Source organism: Malus sylvestris, chromosome 4, assembly GCF_916048215.2.
Source record: "Malus sylvestris chromosome 4, drMalSylv7.2, whole genome shotgun sequence".
NCBI classification, from domain to species: domain Eukaryota; kingdom Viridiplantae; phylum Streptophyta; class Magnoliopsida; order Rosales; family Rosaceae; genus Malus; species Malus sylvestris.
Window position 1 is genome coordinate 2,898,012 of NC_062263.1, and position 24,785 is coordinate 2,922,796.

At 36.8% G+C, this 24,785-nt stretch overlaps 2 protein-coding genes and 1 long non-coding RNA gene across 5 annotated transcripts in view; 2 read left to right on the forward strand and 1 right to left on the reverse strand.

Moving 5' to 3' along the window:
* The first annotated feature begins 4,189 nt into the window (after window positions 1-4,189).
* LOC126619778 (nifU-like protein 4, mitochondrial) lies at window positions 4,190-11,155 on the forward strand. The gene is made up of 6 exons (XM_050288190.1): window positions 4,190-4,588; window positions 4,997-5,158; window positions 5,854-6,029; window positions 9,302-9,405; window positions 9,579-9,690; window positions 10,841-11,155. Exons 1-6 carry the CDS (start codon window positions 4,378-4,380, stop codon window positions 10,907-10,909), a joined length of 834 nt encoding a protein of 277 aa, XP_050144147.1. The 5' UTR covers window positions 4,190-4,377; the 3' UTR covers window positions 10,910-11,155.
* Window positions 11,156-13,288: 2,133 nt separating this feature from the next.
* LOC126617615 (uncharacterized) lies at window positions 13,289-14,278 on the reverse strand. Its single transcript, XR_007621439.1, has 2 exons — window positions 13,862-14,278; window positions 13,289-13,658 (listed from the first exon to the last, which is right to left on the reverse strand). It is a non-coding gene; the product is annotated as an uncharacterized LOC126617615 (long non-coding RNA).
* Window positions 14,279-15,137: 859 nt separating this feature from the next.
* The window catches only part of LOC126618864 (importin beta-like SAD2), a 128,525-nt gene continuing 118,877 nt past the window's right edge, over window positions 15,138-24,785 (forward strand). The window contains exons 1-18 of one of the 3 annotated variants that reach the window (XR_007621880.1): window positions 15,138-15,405; window positions 15,960-16,095; window positions 16,192-16,279; window positions 16,495-16,644; window positions 17,679-17,841; window positions 17,947-18,131; window positions 18,242-18,415; window positions 19,661-19,806; window positions 19,885-20,008; window positions 20,104-20,284; window positions 21,159-21,318; window positions 21,432-21,473; window positions 21,552-21,670; window positions 21,758-21,956; window positions 22,436-22,567; window positions 23,072-23,175; window positions 23,581-23,760; window positions 24,436-24,575. Coding sequence is in view for 2 of the 3 variants with exons in the window: in XM_050287062.1 (XP_050143019.1) it covers window positions 15,316-15,405; window positions 15,960-16,095; window positions 16,192-16,279; window positions 16,495-16,644; window positions 17,679-17,841; window positions 17,947-18,131; window positions 18,242-18,415; window positions 19,661-19,806; window positions 19,885-20,008; window positions 20,104-20,284; window positions 21,159-21,318; window positions 21,432-21,473; window positions 21,552-21,670; window positions 21,758-21,956; window positions 22,436-22,567; window positions 23,072-23,175; window positions 23,581-23,760; window positions 24,436-24,575 (2,513 nt within the window). In the remaining variant the exon portion in view is untranslated. The remainder of the gene's footprint in view (window positions 15,406-15,959; window positions 16,096-16,191; window positions 16,280-16,494; window positions 16,645-17,678; window positions 17,842-17,946; window positions 18,132-18,241; window positions 18,416-19,660; window positions 19,807-19,884; window positions 20,009-20,103; window positions 20,285-21,158; window positions 21,319-21,431; window positions 21,474-21,551; window positions 21,671-21,757; window positions 21,957-22,435; window positions 22,568-23,071; window positions 23,176-23,580; window positions 23,761-24,435; window positions 24,576-24,785) is intronic. The other 2 variants (XM_050287062.1, XM_050287061.1) reach the window with 2 other exon arrangements.

The following is a 24,785-nucleotide window of genomic DNA, read 5'->3' on the forward strand; positions in this document are numbered from 1 at the left end:
TTTTATCATGAAAGATGGTGTAGAAGGACAAAAGCAGATAGGGTAAAATTATTTCACGAAAGATAGCGCAAAAGCAAAAAACCAAAAGGTGCATAAGGAGAAGATACAATGCAGTTTTCATTTTCCATGGAAGATGATGCATGAGGAGAAATAGAAGTGCGGCAAACATTATCCTCTATATAATCGTTTTTTTTAATATTTCCTTATATAGCATATATAAAACAAGTGTATAACAGTCTTTATCACATTTTTTTTTCTATTTTTCTTTCAAACACATTCAAAGAGCGCGCCTTCTCTCCCATCATTTTCTCCCTCCACTCGAGCAATCCTTCGAACCCCCAAATTTGGAAATCTATTATCATTTCTCACAAAACTACTTCCATCACATCTCTCTCACCCTTTTACCTCTCATCCCTATGACGTGCCTTTTCTGTCATCTTTCACAAATCCTAAAATCCTTAGTTGAAGGAAACTCTAAAAATCCCAATGATTTATCATCTTTTTGGGCCTCTTTATTGTTATCATCTCCAACTCCCCAAATTATTGGCCTTATATTTTCAAGCCAACAACACAATCGGTAATCTCTCACAGCCATGTATGTACCTTATGTGATATCTCGTCCGAAGACGGTTGGATGTATGCTCTAAAAGTAATTAAGGGGTTGATAAATTGTTTAGAGGGATTGATCCATAATATATTCATGTGAGCAAGCCCACTAAAGCTGATTGTAACCACATCCAATATGAGAATGTCATGTGGACACTAGACCTCTAAGGGCCCGACATCCGTCTGCCCTATAGGTCTTGGGCTTTCAGGCTCATACACATATCAAGGTGTTCATCGGGCCCATAATATCTCACTCTTACCACCGTGTACTCTCACCCAGGGAGGTAGGAGTTGACTCTTCAATGTCTCCTTTGGGTGCCCTACACTACGGTGTCACTACCTACCAGATGCCTCTGAGAAACTTCATGTATCTGCATACGGAGATTGATTTGTATCATACAACATAACATAATGGTATGACCTGTATGGCCTACGGCCTCCCTTCCAGCTACATGTGAGGATGTAAAAACCTAAATTCTTATACTAGTATTAATATTTGATTATTTGTTTGATTAATTGTTTTTTTTTTTTTTGTGTAACTAGTTATTCAAGACTTATGGCGTGAAAACAGAGAACACAACATGTTCTCTTCTCATTGTATCAAATTGGAGGTCATTCAATTCATCATTATATATAGAACTGAGGAGCTTGTGAGCAATCTATGGGGATTTGTCGGAGGTGTACAAGCAGGTGACATAGTTCTAGCTTCAAATAGGTGGAAGTCTAGGTCTTGGTGGTGTTGGCAGCCAGGAGAATCCTCACGGGATCCTCTTTGTGAGGATCCTGGAGATCTTCCAATCACATCCGTTCATCGTACATTGTGCAGTCATAAATCATTGTAAATTTTTTTGTTTAAAATTGAATATAAACAATACCTAACAAAAACTGATCGTACGATGTACGATGAACGAATGTTATTGGAAGATTCCCGGAATCCTCACAAAGAGGATCCGGCGAGGATCCTCTCTCGTGTTGGCAGTTGTGGTTTTTCAGATGGAGATGAGAAAAAGAAGGCATCAGATGGACAAGATTTTGAACATCACTTTTGGGTTAGGAAGAAATCTTATGATTTAAACCTTTAATTTGAGAAGCAGTTTTATGGTTTCGAATTGAAGTATGACGGAATGGTATAAGAGCACTCGGTTGTAAATAATATATTAAGTTAAATAGGTTAATAGCTCATTTGAGGGCATAGTTGATTGGAATAACAAGAATTTTATTAAGGAAAACTAATGAAAACGGCTTAAAAACTTTGAGTTTTAACAATAAGGACAAAATAAAAGGTAAAGTAAATAGTACAAAGATTGACTTTTAAGTGTAAAAATATTATTTTTTGTTAAAATAAACATTACCGGGAGCTTTTAGTTAAAGTTATATTTTATTATTCTTCTTAAACTAGTTCTGTAGTTCATTTATTATGAATTGGATACTAATCATTACATATTGATTTAGAGAAATAGAGTTGTTCAACATTATGGACAATTTTGGTGGGTTACATTTGGGAGACAATAGTGTCAATTTTGCAGATCTCGTTGCATATGAGATGTTTCTGAATTAAGATGCAACTTCATCACTTCATGATGAAATTCTTGAAATGAGAATGCTACGTAGGTATTATACTCTATAAATGCAAGTTGGGGCTCACCCGTTCGCTTGGGGTCAAGGGGGATCCACCCGTTCACGTGGATGTATGAGTCCGTTCCTTGGTTCTAATATCATCTTAAATTTCAAGTAGACAGGTCATGGATCCACTCCAATAACACCGATATTGTCCTCACTTGGTCACCTGCTCAATCCGTCAGGTGTGAAGTTTTAATACAAAAGACATCTGTATTAATTAAAGTGATGTAATTATACTTTAAGGGTTTGTTTTCAAGTATTCTACCGATGTGGGACATATAAATTCTAACAAAGACAAGTGACCTTCCATCGTCTGCAAAGTCGGTTTGAAATATCTCATAGGAGATTGATATTTGGATAAAATAGGGAGTACTACGATTACATATGTGGTACCATAGTTGCTCAAATAGGGGAACTACCTTGGCCAGTTGGTGAAGGATTTGCTCAAGGATTATCGGAATAGTGGGTTGGTGGTGTAAAGGAGTACGGCGGCCGGCTTGGAAGTGGCGGGATTTTGATTTCGGTAGCCACCACGGTGGTGGCATTTGCTGACGCCAACGACTACACCGGTGTCCCCATTGTACTGGCTCTGGCATCAGAATGATAGTATCTGTCCATTCAAAGAGAAGAAGAGAGAAAAGAAAATACAAAGAGAAAGGAAATATATTTAAATTCATTAATAACCATATATATATATATTTTTTTTAGTATATCGATATTTTTACACTAGGAACGGGAGCCAAACAATGGACCTTAATTTGGTATTGAATTTGTCATCCACGAGATTTGAACCTAAGACCTCTCACTTCTAAGTAAAAAGGAATACCACTAGACCATAATACTGAATAACAATTCATTAATAACCAATTTTGACCCAAAAAAAAAGAGATTTTTTTTTTTTAAAAGAGGGACAATGGTGGGAAGCCACGGACCTCTTTCAGAGCCAGAAAGACTCGCAGAAGGACTTTAGGCCATCTCTAACCGAAGGGTCCAGAGGGCCAGAGGGCCGAAAATAGCCCTAAAACCGTCTCCAACCGAGGGCTAGGCCAGAGGGCTCTGGAATCTGGGAGGGCCCCACGGGATCGGAGAGGGCTGGAGGGCTGGCTGATTTTTTTTTTTATTGTTTTCTATTGCTGTCGGTTAAAACCGACAGCATTAAACAGGTTTTATTTTTTTTTAATAGTTCTACTATTAGTGTCGGTTATAACCGACACTAATAGTTTGAATGTTTTTTAATACAACGGCTAGTAGCCGTTGTATTATTAGGCCTTTTTTTTTCCCTTTTTTTTTCCCTTTCATATTAATCAAATTTTGTTTCATATTTTTTTTCAATTCTATTTTACAAAATTTGTTTCAATTTTTTTTTAAATTCTATTTTTTTCCTATAACTTCTATTTTACAAAAGTTGATTCATATTTTATTTCCTATAACTTCTATTTCACAAAATTTGTTTCATAATTTTTTTCAATTCTATTTTTTTCCTAGGCCATTTATACAACATTAAATTAAATTAAGTAACATGAAACAACATTAAACAATATGAAATAACATTAAATAACATTAACCAACATACAAATTATACAACATAAAAAAACATTTAACAACATGAAACTTAAACAACATTTTTAAAAACATTTAATAACATTAAATAACATTAACCAACATATAAATTATGTTTGGCCCTATGGCCCTTTGGCCCTTGGTTGGAGACGGTTTTTTGTGACAGGGCTAAAACGAGCCCTCTGACCCTCGGTTGGAGACGGAGGCAAATATGGCTCCCGTACTGTTCATTAAAATATTAATATCTTGGAGAATCTTGGAGGACCAGAGGGCTAAAACGAGCCCTCTGGCCAACCATCGGTTGGAGATGGCCTTAGCCTCTAAAAAAAAGATATTAGTATAGCTCGGAAAAGACTAACGAAATACATAAGAAATACGAAGGAAATACGGTAAGATACGGAGTACCACAATTGGGCCTCAGCTTGGGCTTCGTAAAGCGTTCTAATAGTAATTGGGTCTCATCATCCCCTAATCAATTGAAAGTTGAAACCCTAGAATCCCAAATTGGCCCCAAATTCCGTTAGTCTGATACATCTTACTGAGAATTGTTCTTCAACTCCATAACCGAAGAGGTAGAGAGAGCTTGCGGGGATGAGAGGGCTACGAAGATTGCTTGGACGAAGTCTTTCGTCTCACACAAGATGCCAACCTCCTCGGCATCGCAATGGCACCCAGTTCATCTCTCGCCGAACCTATTTCCTATCTGCTTATTCAGCTCCCACGACGTCGTACCTGGCTCACAACAACTCCCCCTTTTCCGACGCATCTCCTTTCAATTCTCTGAAATGGGGCATTCTCGGCGGTTAGTTTCCTATATGTTACAATTTTCAATTGAAATTCCGATTTTTAATTCACTTTTTTTTTACCCTTTATCGAATCGCTTGGAAAATGAAGGAAATGAAACGATTATAGCTTTGTTGTTTTTACTATTCCAATCTGCCATTTACCCACGATTACTCATAATTTTGTGTCATTCATAATTTTTACCTAATTTTTTTTTTCGAACAATAGATTTTGTTAGATTAGATGTTAGATTAGCCATCAACGGGGTTTGAACCCACGCCGACATGCAAGTGCTCAACACCTTTCCATCAATGTGGTAAAGGGCCACTTGCATAATTTTTTACCTAATTAACATCAACAAAAACTAGTAGTAGTTTCATATTTATGTTTAGTGTTTAAATTACATTAAGTTGCTGTTTTTTCACAGGGCAGAAGAGAAGCATGTTTATCCAAACTCAATCCACACCTAACCCTGCATCTCTAATGTTTTATCCTGGGAAGCCCGTTATGGAAGTTGGCAGTGCAGACTTCCCGAATGCTCGTTCGGCCATGAATTCACCACTTGCCAAAGCCCTTTATGGAATTGATGGTAAGATTGTTGTTGCCATTACTTTACAAGTATGCATAGTCATCCTATTTCTTTGTTTTCATGAGAATGATTGCCTGCGTGTTTGTGAATTTAAGAGTAGTGCTTATGAAAATTTAACACTTGATTTTGGTTTTGGATTGCCTTCAAGGATGGCAATCATTTTTTTTGGTTATCTATGACTCTGAGCCTTTAGTTTTCTACTTTTGTTGTGTAAGATTTATTTTTTCTCTGAATAGTGAATGAATATTATTGTGGTTTTAGCTTGTTTATGATTCATGAGAACATGTGGATAGGAAAAAAAACAGTTTTCAGTGCAGGCTAGAATCGTGAAATGGAGGTTATAGACTAAGTAACTCTCAAATGTGCCATAAAAACTCTTTCAAAATATGGTTTAATTGCTATGTGGGCAAACTTTGCACTATTTGACTTCTCCCCACCCCAACCCCCACCCACCCTTCCATTGGATTGAGTGTTGGTAGATTCTGTCTGAATCCTTTGAAATTAGAACAGTCATCATTTTTACAATTTTATCCAGTTGATGCGGACTTTATTACTTACTAGTTTTCTTCCACTCATTGAACTTTGTTATTTCAGGTTTAATTTATCTTTTTCTTCTTCTTTTATTCTAAACATTTAGTTGCTTAGTAATATTTTGTTTGACGAAGTAATAAATCTAACCTGGGATCCTAATACAGGAGTCACTCGAGTGTTTTATGGATCAGATTTCGTTACTGTAACAAAATCTGAAGATACTTCTTGGGATCTATTGAAGCCTGAAATCTTTGCAGCAATCATGGATTTTTATTCTTCTGGGCAGCCACTCTTTCTAGACGAAAAAGCTGCATCAGCAATGGACACGGCTATTCAAGAAGTATGTCATCAAATTTCTCTCTGTGAACTTTTTAAGTTTTGGGGCCAACATGTTAACAGAACGATTAGATCAACGTTTTACCTTTGCTTTGAAGATATTTTAATTTTTCTTTAGTAATTAAATAGCATTTGCTATAATTAGATTGTACTTTCATAGACTGGATATGCTAGTATTAAGTCACCCCAAGTGGGACTGTGGGAGTATACCATCTGGCGTAGGAAACTCCTAGGTGTTGGTCAAGGTATAGAATCAGTCTTTTGTGAAGTCTTATTAGGACGAGTGTGTAATAGACTTTGGGGAGCATCAAAGAGGAACCTTGTGTTGTGTCTTTTGTTTGAGGCACTGTCACAAGTAACTAATGTTGTGGTTTCACTTTGTAACCATTATCAGTGTTTTGATAATCTTACAGTTAGAAGTTTGTGCAGCTTCATGTTAAATCTCTTTTATTTTACAGCATCTCTTGTATTAAATACTAAGAATGTAATCTCTGAAGTCTGAAGCAGGATTTACTACTTTAGCAAACCCAACAACACTGCTTGTAGCCAATCATTCCTCAATTGTTATTGATTCTGCTACCCGTTGCCTATTTTAGTGCTATGGTACTGCCAAGTTTACAGATCCTAAAAGAATCTCAAATATTTTGAGGAGCAGGATAACTTATCTATTAGAAAAAGAAACCCTTAAAGAATGTGCAGCGCTTTAGAGTTAGAAGGAATTGGAAATTACTTTCAACTAGTGACAAAACTTTCACTTATGCAGCATTTGATTCTTTTTGGTGTCTGAGTTCATCATTATGTCTGCCTTTCAAAATTGTGTTTGTGTGTGAGTGGTTGCTTCCTATTAACTACCAATGCTGCCTTACTAGCTCCACAAGGGGGTCTCTTCTGGATTGTATTTTTGTATTTCTTCGTAGGTGTTTTTTGTATGCTTGAAAGATGTGGGATTGCTTTGGCGAGCAATCATCCGTGCTTGAGTTTACAGATGATACTGTTTGGTTATTGTTAGGGGTTATCATTACTAGGCTATAATGGACATGCAAGATGATTCATTAAACTCTGTACAGTGATGTGATATTCTGTTATTTACTGGGATGTGGCTCTGATGAACAGAGTCATGTGTCAGTATTTTTTTTTTTTTTGAAAAGAAACGATAGAATTTTATAAAACGAAAGAATTACAAAAGAGAAAAAGTAAACCACGTGGAAAAGATATCCACCTGGGGCTATAAGAGAACTAGCAAGGACCCCTAAAGAAAACTAATTGAATAGAGGAAAAGCTAGACCAAATCAAATAACGGCTGCTAACAAATCCCTAAAAATAGAAGAGAAATTGTAATCTCTAAACTCCACTGAAACCAAAGCCCAAAGGGCTGCCCAGTGTTTTACTCTATCCCAAAGCTCCTCAACCCCCACTCCCTTGTAATCCTCAAAGACTCTTTTATTACGCTCCAACCAAATGTTCCAGAAGAGGGCCATCAACAGAGATCCCCTCAAAGTTTTGGCTTTCCTCCCTTTCCCTAGGCCTTCGAATTTAGTGCTTAGGAGCTCAAAACAACCCTTTGGGGTGACCCATCTTGCTCCGGCTTCCTTGAGCAATTTCCACCAGAGTTGAATGCTATACGGACAATGGAGGAAAACATGGTTGGCGCTTTCCTCCCCGGATTTGCACAAAGTGCACCAATGGGGGGAGAAGCATGCAAAAGGCATTTGTCTTTGGACTTGATCGCAAGTATTAACCTTACCGAGTGCCACTAGCCACACAAGTATTTTGACTTTTGGATGCACTTTTGCTTTCCATATCTGAGCGAAAGGGGGAAATTGTTGCACAACATCATTGTTGCAAAGGAAAGAGTTATAGGATTTGCAAGTGAACTAGCCAGAGCCTTCTAAATTCCATCTTCTCCTATCTTCTCTAGAATGGCACAGCCGTACGGACTCCACCTTCTGCAGTAAACCAGCCACCTCTTCAATCTCCGACTCTCTTAGGTTTCTCCTAAACTCTAAATTCCAACTGACCGGCTGTAAAGAAGAAGCTACCAAATTGGAAATACTTTGGTTTTTTGTCCTTGATAAAGAAAATAATCTAGGGAATTGCTCCTTCAACGGACCGCCCTCCAACCAACCGTCCTCCCAGAACCTCAGCCTCTCTCCGTTACCAACCTCGAAGTTGCATGAGTGAAGAAAGGGAGGGTAACCAGCCGAGATGTCTGTCCAGGGACACCTGCTCGAGCCTCGACTTGGACAATTAGCATCCCAACCATTTGCCACCAGACTGTACTTGCTCTTTATCACCCTATGCCAAAGAGAGTTTGATTCGCGCGGGAATCTCCACAGCCACTTGGCTAATAAGGCGGCATTCCGATTTCTCAAATTTCCCAGACCAAGGCCACCTTCCTCCTTGCTTTTACACACTTTCTCCCACTTGACAACCAAGTGAAACTTCTTTCCTTCCTCAACCCCTTCCCAAAGGAACCCTTTCATTAGCTTTTCCAGTCTCCCAATGACCCCGCGTGGGGCTTTGAACAGGGACATGTAGTATATGGGCAAGGATCCCAGGATAGCTTGGATCAATGTTAATCTTCCGCCTCTAGATAAAAAAGCTTTCTTCCAACCCTGAAGTCTCGATTCCACCTTCTCTACCACCGGGTCCCAGAACTTAATAGATTTTGGCTTACCTCCGAAGGGTAGACCCAAGTATTTCAATGGCCAACTGCCCACCTCACAGCCCCAAGAACTTGCTAGCCTTGTAATTTTCTCACCATCAGAATTAATTCCCACCAAGGAACACTTTGCTTTGTTAATCTTCAAACCTGAAACCTTGCCAAAAATTTGCAGCAAATGTAATAAATTGTTCCAAGCCTCCTCATGCCCTGCCAAGAAAAAGATGGTGTCATCCGCAAATTGAAGATGAGAAATCTCCACGTTATCTTGCCCAACACGCAGCCCTTGGATCAAATGATTCTCTTGAGCCTTCTCAATCAATCTGCTCAGCACGTCTACAACTAGGGTGAACAAGAACGGAGACAAAGGGTCACCTTGTCTCAGTCCTCTTGAAGCTTTGAATTTTCCCCTAGGTCTCCCATTAATCAAAACTGAGAAATTAGCCGTGCTTAAGCAACCAAGCACCCATTTTCTCCATCTATAACATAACCAAAATTCCTTTTCTCATGTGTCAGTATGAAAGAGCAGAAATGAGAAAAGGAATTTTGGTTATGTTATTAATTTCTTTTGTGCATAAATCTGAGATATAACTATTTTGGTGGTTGCTTTGCAGGATGATTCAGAAATCGTTGCAATGATAAAAGAATTGTTGGAGACTCGCATCCGACCAGCAGTGCAAGATGATGGTGGGGACATTGAGTATAGGGGATTTGATCCGTAAGTTGTTCTCCTTCATTTGATATACTGTTTTTAATTTTAATATTGGAAAATGCCTCAATTCTTTTCATTTTGTCGTTTTCGTTTTTGTTTTTATTTCTGGTTGCGTGGCTTCTCTCTTTTTTTTTTTTTTTGTGTGTATTTTTTTTTAACTTTTTGTAAATTGTGTTTAGAGAAACTGGAACAGTGAAATTGAGAATGCAAGGAGCGTGTAGTGGCTGCCCAAGCTCATCAGTCACCCTGAAATCTGGAATTGAGAATATGCTCATGCACTATGTACCCGAGGTAACAAATGCCAACCATTTTCTTGCATTTTCAAGAATGTATGTATTTCTTTGTCTTTGAATCTGTCTGTATGATAAATGATGGTACATGATTAATCACCCGTTAGAGGGAATGTAGACCCTAAAATAATTAAACAGACAAGTCTTCTAAAACACAAAATTTCTCCTCTCCTATCCCTGTTATCTTTGAAATTCTGTTGTTTCTTTCCATTAATAAAAACTAGAAAATTTCAATGACCGAAAAAGTAGCACCAGTCTTCAACCAAATTTAGTTTCTAATGGGGAATGAAGAAAAGATCTATAAGAAAAATTCTAGGAGACCTTAGTACAAGAAGGCTTGTTGGACCTATTAGAATTATAAGATGCATTTTGAACACAGGGCAAAAGATATGAAAATTCTGTCGTTCAAATTACCCCTGAAATTAAAGTCTCCAGACGATTGTTGTAGAAGAAGACCAAGAAGCAGTGGAAGAGATTACAAAATTATAATTAGTAGATCCTCCTATATGAAAACACGGTAAACAAGAGTTGAAAGATGAATCTTGTTGAAAATACTGCCAGTCCTGCAATTAATTAGTCAGGTTGTTTCCAGTACCACTTTATATCGTATTAAACAGTTTCATGGCATTATTTTGATTCATTTATAGTTAGGTTTTATTGTTCAAGAAACTTTTTCTTTTGCTACTCGTCTTAAGATAACCTCCTTCAGTCCTCAAAGCTTCACTTATGATCCGTGCCTTTACTAGATTATCAATTTCTTTGATTTAATTTACAAAGCCATTTTCTTCATGGCCTATTATTCTCAACGAAGTTTGGTACATACCGAATTTGGGGTGTGGAGGCAATCTAACTTTGACATGTATGGATGAAATTTAGTACATGTTAAGACCTCTATATCAGTATAACTGCAGCTTTTTGAATATAATATGATAAGGATAGAGTTTTTGTACTTTTTTCCACTTCTTAACGAGCACAAGAACTATAAGAAAACCGGGTGACAAGTTCTTCCAAAATCTTTCTAAAATTTGTATTGTTTATTAGAGGAGTGAGACCATAAAGTGATTCTCTCTCTGATGCTCTTTCTGAATAGATGCTGACAAAATATGACCATTTTATTTCTGTTTATCTGACATAGATGTGTGCATTTGTAGGTCAAAAGTGTAGAGGAAGAGCTAGATCCTGATGATGAAAATGCAGCTCTAGCAGGTCAGATGGAGTAGGAGTTTATAATTTTGTGCTTGAGCGGAGAATGGTGAGCTAAAGCGGGACTTCGGGTGTGCTTTCCTCTGTACATAACCAAATAAATAAGCTGTTATACTCAATTTATTGATTGTTTGCCTCTTATGGAATCATCAATGTAGTAAAATGCATGTTAAAATAAATTTTGAGCTTTGTAAGAACATTGTATAACGGGAACAATGATTCGTCCACTGTTACCAATTAAATTTTGGGAACTTTAACGAAAAGCATCCGGTACTGTTCACTTTAACGAAAAATCATATTTTTATACTAAAAAGTCAATCCTGGTACTATTTACCTTACCCTTTATTTTGTCTTTATCGTTAAAACTTAAAGTTTTCAAGCTATTTTCATTAGTTTTCCTTTAAATTTTCCTGCTCGTTAGAAGGCTACTAACGTTCAGATTGTCCGTATATCTGCTTACTAATCAGTCATGTTTCCGACAGCGTTTCAGTGTACCATACTGATATGCTTTTATGCAAATAAACCATCTTATGCTCTTCTGTGGTAAAATAAAGACATTCCCATTGATCATGTGTCGAATATTACAATTTGTATCGGAATGATAGCTCGAGGAAGGGGGCTGGCAGTGGTTTGATCACGGCTGAGGGCTGGGGCAGTGCGGGACCGAGGGAGGGGAGAGGGGCTTTAAAATTATATTTTCTAATAACAGTTTAGAGTACTTTTACAACTTTCAAACAGAAAATTAAGACGAAATATGATGGGTGCGGCAAATTTCTCTTTTTATGTTTCTTTTTTTGGGTAGATGGGATATATCATTATCCGGACAAAGATGCCAAAGTTTTACAGAAAGGCCTACCCTAAGGGAAATAGCCAACCACAGCTACTAAAACGAGTAGTGCAAGGAGGTACAAGATTCCACGACGCCGCATTTAATGCTAAAAGTGTACCTCCTCACACTACCATTTACATTTAGTGGGGGCAGGGAAGGCCGTCATTTCTCTATCTCTATTTCTGTTTCTTTATGCATGAATGTTCTCTCATTCCCGCCTCTATTCTTGTTAATCCGCACACCAAAGCACACAACACTCTCACGTCTCATACCGTGTCTTGGCCTCGAGTGTCTTGTTATATGAATTACCACCCCTGGCACATTCGCTCACTTGCTATTGCTCTTTCAAATCACAATTCTGGTCTCTCGGTCGCCAAGTCGCCCCTCACATGAAGATTGTCTTTACCGACGATCAGCTTACCGAAAACCTTGTCCTCTAAGAAAATTGGATCCAATCTTTCCAATACACCAATCCATCACGATGCAACCCCATGTAACTCACACGACTCATGCCTCTCATAATTGCAATGCATGACGTGAATTCCATCTTATATACGTATAACATTCAACCATATTTATCAATCAACGAGTTATTAACACAAAAGTTCACCACCGTGGTCAACTCCTATTTCAGATGTATAAGCAAATCACTAAATACATGCACTTTCAAATTTAATCCTAATTAGAGTGCTTTAACTAAATCAACATCAACAGATTCAAATAGTCATATGGTTGGTCTAAAATACCAAGTTATCACAAAAGAAAACACAGGAAAACTAACGAAAAGTTCTCAAAAATTTTAGTGTTGTTTGTATAATACTTAGGGCCTCCGTATTTAGATCTCGTATAAATACTCGGGAGATTCAAATGTAATTATGTAATAAATGAAGGGGCAAATATGTAATAAGTGATGAGCCCTTATTCTATAAAATGACTCCTCACTCTCCTCATTAGGGGAGGTCAAGTTTCAGACCATGGGAAGAGAGAAAATAGCTTAGAGAGCACAATGCCTCTAGCTTTCTTGTATGTTCACCATTCAAAGTGAAACAATATCAACATCAGTGTGGACGTAGCCCAAACATTGGGGTGAACCACGATACATCTTGTGTTCTTTACTTTTTTGCAGATTCACGGTCGGATTTACGTTGTTCGAAGACCCCTCCGGTTTTGTGCATCAACAAGTTTTAATGAAAAATGACAAAAAAGGTGCAACATTCCTCATTCCCGATGCACATACAGAATCAGATAACGGAAATATATAGACATTGGATTTCATACTTTCTCGTGGCAATCTGATAACATAAATATATAGATATTGCATTCCAACAATTTTCATGGCAATACGAGCATAGTTTTTTGTCCTAGACTTTCTCATGGCAATCTGATAACATAAATCTAGGGTTCCAAACCTACACATGGAGCTAGAAAGAAAGTATACAACCACAATAGTTATCTGCGAGCCCTCTCAGTTTGCAATCATTTCAAACATACATATATATCATTTCTCAAAGCAGATTGACAACTCGGTAATAACACATTTGTAAACCCATGCTATACACACAAAGTATATAACAAAGGAACCTTTCATATGCAAAATAGTTTATCATAGAATATTAAAGTCCATTCACCTCGAGTCTTGCGCACTTCCAGAATAACCACTACAAAAGCGTCATGCAAACTAATGTGCACGCAAAACCATGTGCATGTCACCGAGACATCTCATATCCTAAGTGAGTCAACAATACTCCGGTATAACGTAATATTGTACACGACACTCCACTTAGGAATCTTATCAAAATTGACACGCAAAACGAGTCATAGTCATAATGCTCGAGATGCACGTTAATCGAGGACAATACATCATTGTGATGAGCCAGCTAAGCTCCATCAAGCCTCTACAACACACAAAAAAAGTCAACCGTCGCTCAAAGTAGGCCCTGTTAGAGTCAACAATCGAAGATTATCGAATCCAGAAGATTCGAATGTCAGGTTTCTAATCCACAAGTTCTCAAATGTTTGAATATTAATAAATAGCAGGATCACAAAATTGTACAACAATCTAACGGTCGGATTGTCGTTAATTTCGAAAATCGTAAAGTTGTATAATTATCCCAAAAATCAAATAATCGTACTTTTATACCTGCGATGAAGTCCAAAAGTGGACGGAAGACGTCCAATTTTACCAATAAAAGTCGCATGTGCAATAAATTTCACGGTGTTGAGTCACCGCCTACAATGGTCTAATAAGGCCTGGGTTGGTTTGGTTTTACTCCAGGGATGGAGGGCTACAAGACCCAAATCCGAGAGGTGGCGTCGGTCGTTGCTTTGTAGATTTGCCGACCAATGGATAAGAGCCACCAGAATGGTTAGAAACATTAGAACTTCACGCCCTCGCACCGTCACGTGTGGTGGTTTATTAAGGTGGTTCTTGGGTGGGCTTTGTAGGGGGAGTGAAAGCTTCAATTTGGTAGTAGTGGTGTCAACCAATTATGTTGAATATGGCCGGAATTTGAGTCAGAAAATCTCAAAGGGAACGGGTCATGGCTTCCCACCCACATGTCGGTGGCTCTGGGTGAATTTTCTGAAATTAGGAAGTTTTTTATTTTAGCAAGTTTCCAAAAACAGAAAGTTACTACTTGTAGTAAGTCCAAAATACCAAAACGTCCGTCACTTTCAATGCTCGTAACTTCTTCGTCCGCCACTTCCAATGCTCGTAACTTCTTCGCCTAACGCTTGTAAGATTGGGATCGGGCTCTATCCACCCATTCTAAACTCATCTCCAAACACCAAAGTGAAATTTAAAATGACCAAATCACTATTCAAATCGTTTGTTCCAAAACTGTAAAATAAATAAATAAAAAATTTCGAGATGGGATATTGCAGTTGTGACATTGCTTTTCCTGCTCATAACGCTGTTAAAAATTACAAATTTACAACAGATTATTCTCAAGATATATTAAAAGCTATTTATATAAAAAGCAAGATCAAATTGCCTAAACGAGTGTCAATAACCTTTTTTCATACATAGATATATTTACACTAAAAAATGTGAAAATAAATTAATATTCAACTCGTCAAATCATAAAATTCGAAAATAAAACTCGTCACTTTTGTATTTTCACCTATCATTTCCAACCCAAAATAACCACTACATCTAAATCAAATAGTATTGGCAATTTTAACGAAAAGTTTTCGGTATTGTTTATTTTAACAAAAAACCACTTTTGTTACTTACACATCTATTTTTATTTTTTAATACATTTTTGTTAATTTTCTACTATTAATCTTCTTTAATTTATTTGATTCGACGATCGAAAATTAAAAGAGTTGCGTAAGAAATAAAAATGAGTGTACGGATTTCATATATTGGTACGTGAGTTCAACAACCGCAAGAACCCTAGTGGTTTAAATAGCAGCACACTCCGTAGCTATCTCTCTCCTCGAGTCTGTCTAAACCCTAGTAAGTCGTCAACACTTTCTCTCCCCATTCCCGTTCGCATATCATATGCCTTTTCCCCTCGAGGGTTTTGGATTGATTCGCATCAATTTCTGATCGTCGAGTTTTGATCCGAATTGGTGCTCCAATCGTCAGCTATGGATCTTCCCAGCCTCGCTGTAATACTACAGGCTGCTCTCAGTACCAATCCCGATGAGCGGAAAGCCGCCGAGCAGAGCCTCAATCAGGTACATACACCATTTGGTTGGCTTAAATTCCTTGAGTATTGCCTTGTACTGAAGCTGTTCGCCATTTTTCGATTAATTGGGTGTAATTTGATGCAAAGTTGGGGATTTTTGTGATGAGAATTGAACTTGATTTTGCAATTCGATACCTTTACTTGCTTTTGAGTAGTGAGGAGAATTGGTTCTGAGAAATTATTAGAGAGAACTATTTATTTCGGATTTATATTTGGTTTTGAGCTGTATATTGACTTCTTGATTGGGAAGAAAACAAAATCCCACACGTAATTAATGCATATGTTCATACTACCAGAGGTTAGTTGATGAGAAACCATTTATTTATTTTTTTTCTTTCTGTTTTATAAGATTACGTTTTAGACAAAAAACACTTCAATTCCACTATTTAGATAAACACCTTTTTACTTTGCAATGGGAGAAGGTCTCGAAAGTATTTTTGCAACTGAAGTGGATAGTTAAGGATTTATTTTGTTTTATTTTTTAAATTTACTGCTGTATTTTCTTCGATGGAGTTGTTAATATTGGGGTTTTGTGTATTGCAGTTTCAGTATACACCACAGCATTTGGTGAGAATGTTGCAAATTATAGTGGACAGCAATTGTGACATGGCTGTGCGGCAAGTTGGCAGCATCCATTTCAAGAATTTCATTGCAAAGAACTGGTCACCTCTTGATCCTGGTATGCAATGATTGTGTGGAATTTAGCTAGTATCGAATGCCCACTGGTGATTCAATCCAGTTGGCAGTTGCTTATATTCTTTGCGTGTTGATGTAGATGTGCAGCAGAAGATATCACAGAGTGATAAAGACGTGGTGAGGGATCACATTCTAGTCTTTGTCACACAGGTTCCCCCATTATTAAGGTACTTGCTATTTTGTTCACTGTTTTCAGTTACTTTAGTTGAGATGTGTGCATAACTAGGTCAATGAAACCACTATGTCTGCGAGTGCAGAGACATAAAATTTCTCAGTAGTTTTAGTTTGTTAGCTCCTTTGTAATATTATGTGCTGTAGAATAATATTTGGCTTTATCTTCTTATTTGCTGGCAATGTCAAATCTCAAAGTCATGTTCTACAGGGTACAGCTAGGTGAGTGCCTGAAGACAATTATTCATGCTGATTACCCCGAGCAGTGGCCACGCCTTTTAGACTGGGTGAAGCATAACTTACAAGATCAACAAGTCTATGGAGCTTTGTTTGTTTTGCGGATTCTCTCTAGAAAATATGAGTATGCTAAGTTATTTCTGCTATTATTTTGAAATAATTCCTAGTTTAATGGCTATTATAAACAGCTGCATTGCCTTCTGAAAAAAAGCTACAAGCTTAGCTAGTTTTGCTATGTGATGCATGCCAATGGTTTTGAACATGTAGTTTGTTTGTGACATATATAATTGACTCACTTTGTTCTCCTATATTGTGTGCAACCTATCTACTGTTCATTAGAAAAAATATAGGATTCAAAATTTCCCAAATTTATTTAGTCACATGATGACTATTTCATAAGTTCCTTGTTGTTCTTGTAACCATGTTTGTGGGTGTGTGGTCTATGCACATATCTTGATGTGCAAAGTGATGCATGGACATTGTGAAATTGTCACTGCTGTGATGAAAGTTTGGAGTTGATTCAGTCCACCCAATCTTTAAAAATATAGGATTAGGGGAACATGTTGGTTAGGGTTTATGAATATAAACTAGGCCAATATTATTTCATTCCAATTTCTGAGAATTGCCTGTCATTCTTTCATCTAGTTCTATTAATTCACATCATTACTTCTCTATTGTATTGCTTTTTACTCGGTGCAATTACAGTTTATATTACTAATTTGATCTGCTCAAAATGAATAGAATGAGTATCAAAGTTGTGCATATATTTTATGCAATGCAGAATTCTAATATTTCAGGAAACAATATCCAAGTTTTACTTGCTATGCAGATCAAAAGTTCTGTACTGTTGAAAAATTCACAAGTTCTCACTTTTTAAGCTTTTTTCTTCAATTTTTCTGTGTTGAAGTTATATTCTAAAAAATCTAGTTTGTTTAGTGGGTAGTTGTAACTTGAAACCACTGTCTGTCTGTAAGTAAACAGACCTTCAAATTGATCCATAGTTTTACATATGGAGAACTGTTGCGTTGATTAAGTTGTCATCTTTCTAGTATTTTGAATTGATGAAATAACTAACAGAAAGCCTTGACTTTCTATATTTGTGTAATATGTATCTTCAGAGTTACTTTTGAAGTTTAACTAGTGATTTTATATTCTTAGGTTCAAATCTGATGAGGAGAGGACACCGGTTTATCGCATTGTTGAGGAAACATTCCCAGCTCTGCTAAATATATTCAATAGGCTTGTCCAAATTCCCAACCCATCACTGGAAGTAGCAGATTTGATCAAGCTTATCTGTAAAATTTTCTGGTCATCCATATATGTACGTTCTGGACATAAAGGTCAAAGGAATCATGATATGTTCACTAGAATAAAATAAATATTAGACTAACTTTTATATGTATCATTTTTTGGTGCCTTTTCTCAGCTGGAGATTCCAAAGCAACTATTTGATGCAAACGTGTTTAATGCTTGGATGATGCTTTTCTTAAACATATTGGAGAGACCTGTTCCTTCTGAAGGCCAGCCTTCAGATCCCGATCTTAGAAAAGCATGGGGGTGGTGGAAAGTGAAGAAATGGACTGTTCACATTTTGAATCGCCTGTACACTCGGTAAATTTTTAGATAAGTTTCTTCTAGAATAAGTTTTAGATCAAATTAAAACTGAATAAGAACTAGGGATCACGATGTAAGCATATCACATTTTGTATTGTTGTTTCTAGGTTTGGAGATTTAAAAATTCAACAACCAGAAAACAAAGCATTTGCTCAAATGTTTCAGAAGAATTATGCAGGGAAGATTCTGGAGTGTCACTTAAATTTGTTGAATGTGATCCGAACTGGTGGCTACTTACCTGACAGAGTTATCAATCTTGTTCTTCAGTATTTAAGCAATAGGTGGGCAATTTTTTTTCCTCATGGGTTAAGTCCTATTTGATTGCATTTTATTTGTCTGGTGGTGTATTTATTCTTTTATTGGAAATTTAATGATCTTTTTTTTGTTAAATTTCATTTAATGGATAGGAAGGTGGCCAAAACTTAAACGGAGTTGAGCAATTATTTTTTGTGATTTATATAGTCCCAAATGTCTAATGAATTTCTATTGGATACGGAGAACTCATGCACAAGGGAGATCACTGGTAGTTCTGATGTATGATGTTTTGATGTATGATGTGGTTTTGATGTATGATGTGGAAAAGTTACTTGTTTTCGGTAATGTATTGTTTTTCGTTACACCTCTGAAACAGTTGGAAAATGTGATGCTTTTTGTGTGTCCAATACAAATTCAATGAACTCCAACAGGATTGATATCTCTTGACTAAAATAAATTTTCATGTCAAAATTGGAACTTTTAATGTACCAGATTTTGTGAGCATGGTTCCATAACGTTATGGAAAACTTCAAAGTTGTGCTAATAGGTCCTGATTCTACTTATAGCCTGCTATGTAGAACATAGCACAGAAGGCTAGAGAGAGGAGTAATTTCTGAGTTTAGAGAGAGGGAAAGCTTAGAGAAGAAGAAATGTAAAATTCTGATACATTTCCCTTAATGAGAAAGTCATTACAATTACTCACTTATTTAATCTAACAATAATGTAACAACTCTCTAATAAACTAACTAACTATAATTCCTTTCCTAATCAGTTGACACTTCGCATAATCTGGTGCATATATTTGTATCCTCTAACAGAGAACCTTAGCACCACCACTTCATTGCTTATTATTCCTTGATGCACTTTAGCATATTATTCTTGAATATTCGGAAAATATGACTTGATCGTTTACTTTTCCATTTTATTATCCCCTTTTAATTTTGAAATTACTGTGATCCTATGAATATTGAATGTACTTGAATTTTTCATGGTGTTGCACTAAGAAAGAAAACCTAATTTTTGAAGTGAGCTTATTTCATGTGACTAATTACTAATGTATAATCCCTAAAGAAAAAAATTTGTTAATACTTATATTGTTGAATGGTTTCTGTTGTATTGGATCTGTCAACCTTCGATATGAATTCTCTGTATACGACAATGTTCTTTGTGTTAATTAACTTATGATTTGCTTATAGTACTGCTCCAATGGTGGAGATGTACGGAACATTTTTGTATCTCCCTAACCTCCTTTCATTTGTTTATATATGCAGTATCTCGAAGAATAGCATGTATAATCTGATGCAACCTCGACTTAATGTTCTTCTTTTCGAGATTGTTTTTCCCCTTATGTGTTTCAATGATAATGATCTAAGGCTTTGGGATGAAGACCCACATGAATATGTGAGAAAGGGTTATGGTCAGTTTTCAAACTCGAGTTTTATTACTTGCAGATCTCTGCTTCATTGGTGGTTTATTCGTTTTCTTGTTGGTGCAGATATCATTGAAGACTTGTATAGTCCAAGGACAGCTTCCATGGATTTTGTGAGTGAGTTGGTTAGAAAACGTGGAAAGGAAAATCTTCACAAGTTCATTCAATTCATTGTGGAGGTTTTTAAGAGGTAGCTTTTCGTTATCTTTTGAATATGATACGTATGTATTGGTGACTTAACATTGACCATTTTTTTCCTCTTAAATTTTTTATTTCTTGATCCAGGTATGACGAAGCACCAGTGGAATATAAGCCATATCGACAAAAAGATGGTGCTCTTCTTGCTATTGGATCACTTTGCGACAAACTGAAACAAACTGAACCCTACAAGTCTGAACTTGAGCGTATGTTGGTGCAACATGTATTCCCCGAGTTTAGCAGTCCTGTTGGCCATCTTAGAGCTAAGGTTTGCTACGTGAAATTCCTTTTCTGTATTTCTTACAATAATTGTGTTGGTTTTTTATTTTTCTGGCTATGTTGCACCTCCATGATATTCTATAGATCTTTATTAAGACTCTCCACTTGTTGCACCCATGCAAGAAATTATTGCATATGAAAATGAGGTGGACAGTGACATGCTAGTGTTCTTGAAACACCGACCCTAAGGATCCTTGAACTGACATCTGATCTTTCCATAATCAAGAATCTTTTATTTCTCTTTATCCATAAAATCTCAAAAGAGGTCCACGTGGTATTAGAAATTGGCGTAAACTAGAGTGTTGCACAACGATGGACAAGAACCTGTCAACACTTGCTACTTTGTCTAGATGAAACTCGAATTATACATCCTTCGCACACAAATCAATATATTAGAAAGGTGCTCATACAATGCATGTGCATCATAGAGGGAGTTATTGGTAGATCGATTTTAAATGAAAATAGTAAGTCGATTTTAAGTGAACCATAGAACATTCTCTGTTTCTCAGTCTTTTATCAAAAGTTGGTGGTGAAAATGTTGGAGCCTCTTTGTCCAGCAAGGGAGAGTGAGCTTTTAATAATAGTGACAACAATGCTCGTCAGTCGTGATAATTTCTGTGCAACAGTCTTTGGTTTTCCTTGTTTCATTTCACAAATGTTCTTAATGTTTTGTTGAACCCTTTGTAAATTAATGGAGGAGAGTAGATGCTCAGTTTTTATTTATTCTTACACTTGGCAGCAGTTTTGACTTTAATATGTACTTGATTCTTCTTCCCTTTTGTAGAGTTTTATATGCATTCATTGTACCTTTCTGTTTTCTGTTAAAAAGGTATTCTTATCCTTCATTATGAAATGAATATTAGGCAGCCTGGGTTGCGGGACAGTATGCTCATATTAACTTCTCGGATTCGAACAATTTTCGTAAGGCATTGCATAGTGTTGTCTCGGGGATGCGAGATTCAGAACTTCCTGTTCGAGTTGACTCAGTATTTGCATTACGCTCTTTTGTTGAAGCTTGCAGTGGTACATAGCTACATCTCTCTCTCTCTCTCTCTCTCTCTCTCTCACACACACACACACACGCATTCATGTAGTCTTCTTTTTGTGTGTGAATTTTTTTTTTGTATGCTGTGCAGATTTGAATGAGATCCGGCCAATTCTTCCGCAGCTTCTTGATGGTATGTGGGATAGAAAACATTGTTTGCATCATTAACAATCATCATGAGATTTACCCAATGTGTAATTTTTCTGTTCAGAGTTTTTCAAGCTCATGAATGAGGTTGAAAATGAGGATCTTGTCTTTACTCTGGAGACAATAGTGGACAAGTTCGGGGAGGAAATGGCACCTTATGCTCTTGGTCTGTGCCAAAATCTGGTAATATTTACTTGTCGGTGTTTTTGAGAGTACTTCTGCTTCATCTTCAAATGTGCTTGCATAATTCTGTTGTTTACTTGTTTGCAGGCAGCTGCATTTTGGAGGTGTATGAATACAGCTGAAGCTGATGATGATGTTGATGATCCTGGTGCTTTGGCAGCAGTTGGTTGTTTGCGTGCTATTAGCACCATTCTTGAGTCAGTGAGCCGGCTTCCTCACCTTTTCGTTCAAGTTGAACCAACTTTGCTTCCTATAATGCGCAGGATGTTGACAACTGATGGCCAAGGTTTGAATGATACTTGTTTTCCTTTGTCTTGTATATCTAGTACTTCTGTTTACTCCAGTTCAAAAAGTGTATGTTTCACTGCTTTCACTAGGGTTGAGGTCACTGTTATATAAAACAGAACACTGCTTGATGGGTGTATCCTTCATCTTGAACTTCGTCAATGCTTTATATGGCAGTTTTTAACTAATAGTAAAAAAGCTCTTGGGTATTCTGTTCCTTTAAAATCCCCTCAAGTCAGAAAATAAAAACTTTGTTTCTCTGAGGTCCAATTTGATTTATAACTCTCCTTTGAATTTTTTTACAATTCAAGAAACTTACAATGTACGTTTCTAGATTAGTTTAATGATCTTTGTTATTACAGTTCAAAACACTTGTAAGATCTTACGTGATTAAGAAACCTGATTTCTCTTTCTTTGGTGTTATGCACATTGTTGATTAAGACTAACAGGTCTACACCCCTCTTATGATTTCCCTTGCAGAGGTTTTTGAAGAAGTGTTGGAAATTGTATCATATATGACATTTTTCTCTCCAACGATATCTTTAGATATGTGGAGTCTCTGGCCATTGATGATGGAAGCATTGGCAGAATGGGCTATTGATTTCTTTCCAAGTTAGTCTCATATTTTCAAGATCTATGCATTAAAACTTCAATTTTGCATGAAACAAAAGCACAAGACAAATAGTATCATTCCATGATTCCCTGCTTCATGTTCTATAATTTTGTTATTTTTTGTGATAATTATCTCATCTTAGGATATTCTGGGCAGAAGCTATTGTTTTTGGGCTTGCAGTTCCTATTGCAGTATGCTATAGTGTATAACTAGTAACCTACCATTTCCTCTTGATGCAAACAATAAAAAAGCAATTAAAGAAACCTTAGGAGAAACTTGAACCTGTAAAATGATACAATGCCACTGTACATAATGCTTAACATGGATGTACAACATTGATTTTTTCATTTTTTTTTTTTTTTTTTTTTGGGGTTTTGGGGGGGGGGGGGTGTGGGATAGAAAAAATCATTATGTAAGTGGAACTTTTGATGGTTCATGCAATTATGGACTGATGTACTCTTTTTCTTTCCCATACACGACTCATATTATTTGTTCCCCTGCAGATATTCTGGTTCCTTTGGATAACTACATATCCAGGGGGACAGCACAGTTCCTCACTTGTAAAGAACCAGACTACCAGCAAAGCCTTTGGAATATGATTGCAGCTGTGAGTTTCCTTTATGTTACCAAGTTTTTATATTCTTGTTAGACTGAAGAATACATATAGAATATGTCTCGTGCACTTTATTTCTATATTATTTAAGGAACCATCTAGTGAATGGAACAGTTCATAAATTAATAAAACACTAGATGGTAACCCTCGAACTGTCCCAATTAAGAAGATATTCGGTCATTAATCCTGTTCAATTGACTTTTGTAAGTTGCTTGAGTTAATGTGATAATTAAGTTAGTGATTTCATATGGTTAGATCCTATTGTGAATTTCAGTTGGTCTAATAGATATTTATTGGCAACCAAGAAGACCCTTAATATCTCTGGTGATTGCAATTTATCGAAATACGGTCTCTATGCTCTTGTTGATGATATTTGTGCATTCTCCTTGTTCTGTTCAGATCATGGCAGATAAAAATATGGAAGACGGTGATATTGAGCCTGCTCCAAAGCTCATTCAAGTAGTTTTTCAGAACTGCAGAGGGCAGGTTGATCAATGGGTTGAACCGTACCTTAGAATTACAGTTGAGCGGTTACGCCGATCTGAGAAGCCGTACTTGAAATGCCTTCTCATTGAAGTGGTAAGTAGCCAGACATCAACTCTGTATTTCTCATTTTAAATCTTCTCTAAAGTCTTATGTCTGCCTAGTGGATCTGTGCCTTAGAGGAAAGTAGACATTCTAGATTATTTCTGTCAACGTAGCTATTAGCCATATCAATTTTTCCCCTGGACCCAGTCTATTAGTTCGATAAAATGAGTGCTTTTCGCCACATAGGACGTTTTCAGACATTTTCTTATTTTGTTTGGTTTTTTATTAATGCAGTCTCAACCCATATGTAACATGGATTTATATTATCATGGACCTAGAAACTCTTATATTAGTCCATTAAAATAATGAAGCCACTGAATGTTGGTTGGAACCTGACATGATAAGTATTGCTCTCACAATAAGGACATGTCTGCAGAAAGTGGTTTTAATTGTCAGTGGACAATGTTTCATTGGCTTTATTGTTTCTCTAAAAAATTTGCTTAACAAATTGACATAAGTAAAAGAAGCTCCGCTGCAGTTTCTACATGAGCAAGGTGTAGCCTTTTCCTTTTATTGTATGACTGCAATGCCATAAGTGATGGTGATACCCATTCAGAACTTTCTATTATATATGACATTGTAAACTGGCCATTTAAAGCTTTTATAATGACAACCGTCGGAGCCTTTGTATATATGTTATTAATCGTTTTCTTTTTCTGTTGGCAGATTGCGGATGCACTGTACTATAACGCAGCTTTGGCGCTCAGCATATTGCAGAACCTGGGTGTTGCAACAGAGATCTTTAATCTTTGGTTCCAGATGCTGCAACAGGTCAAGAAAAGTGGTGTGCGTGCCAATTTTAAGAGGTAATTTGTGAAGTTTGTTTCACATTGTGTTGCCCCACGAACTGAGTTTGTTTCCATGTGCTTGCCTGTCTTGTATGTGAATGCTCACATTGGTATTGTGAAGTTTGTTTCACATATTGTTGCCCCACGAACTGAGTTTGTTTCCATGTGTTTACCTGTCTTGTATGTGAATGCTCACATTGGTATTGCTCCTTCTGGAAGTGTTTGTTG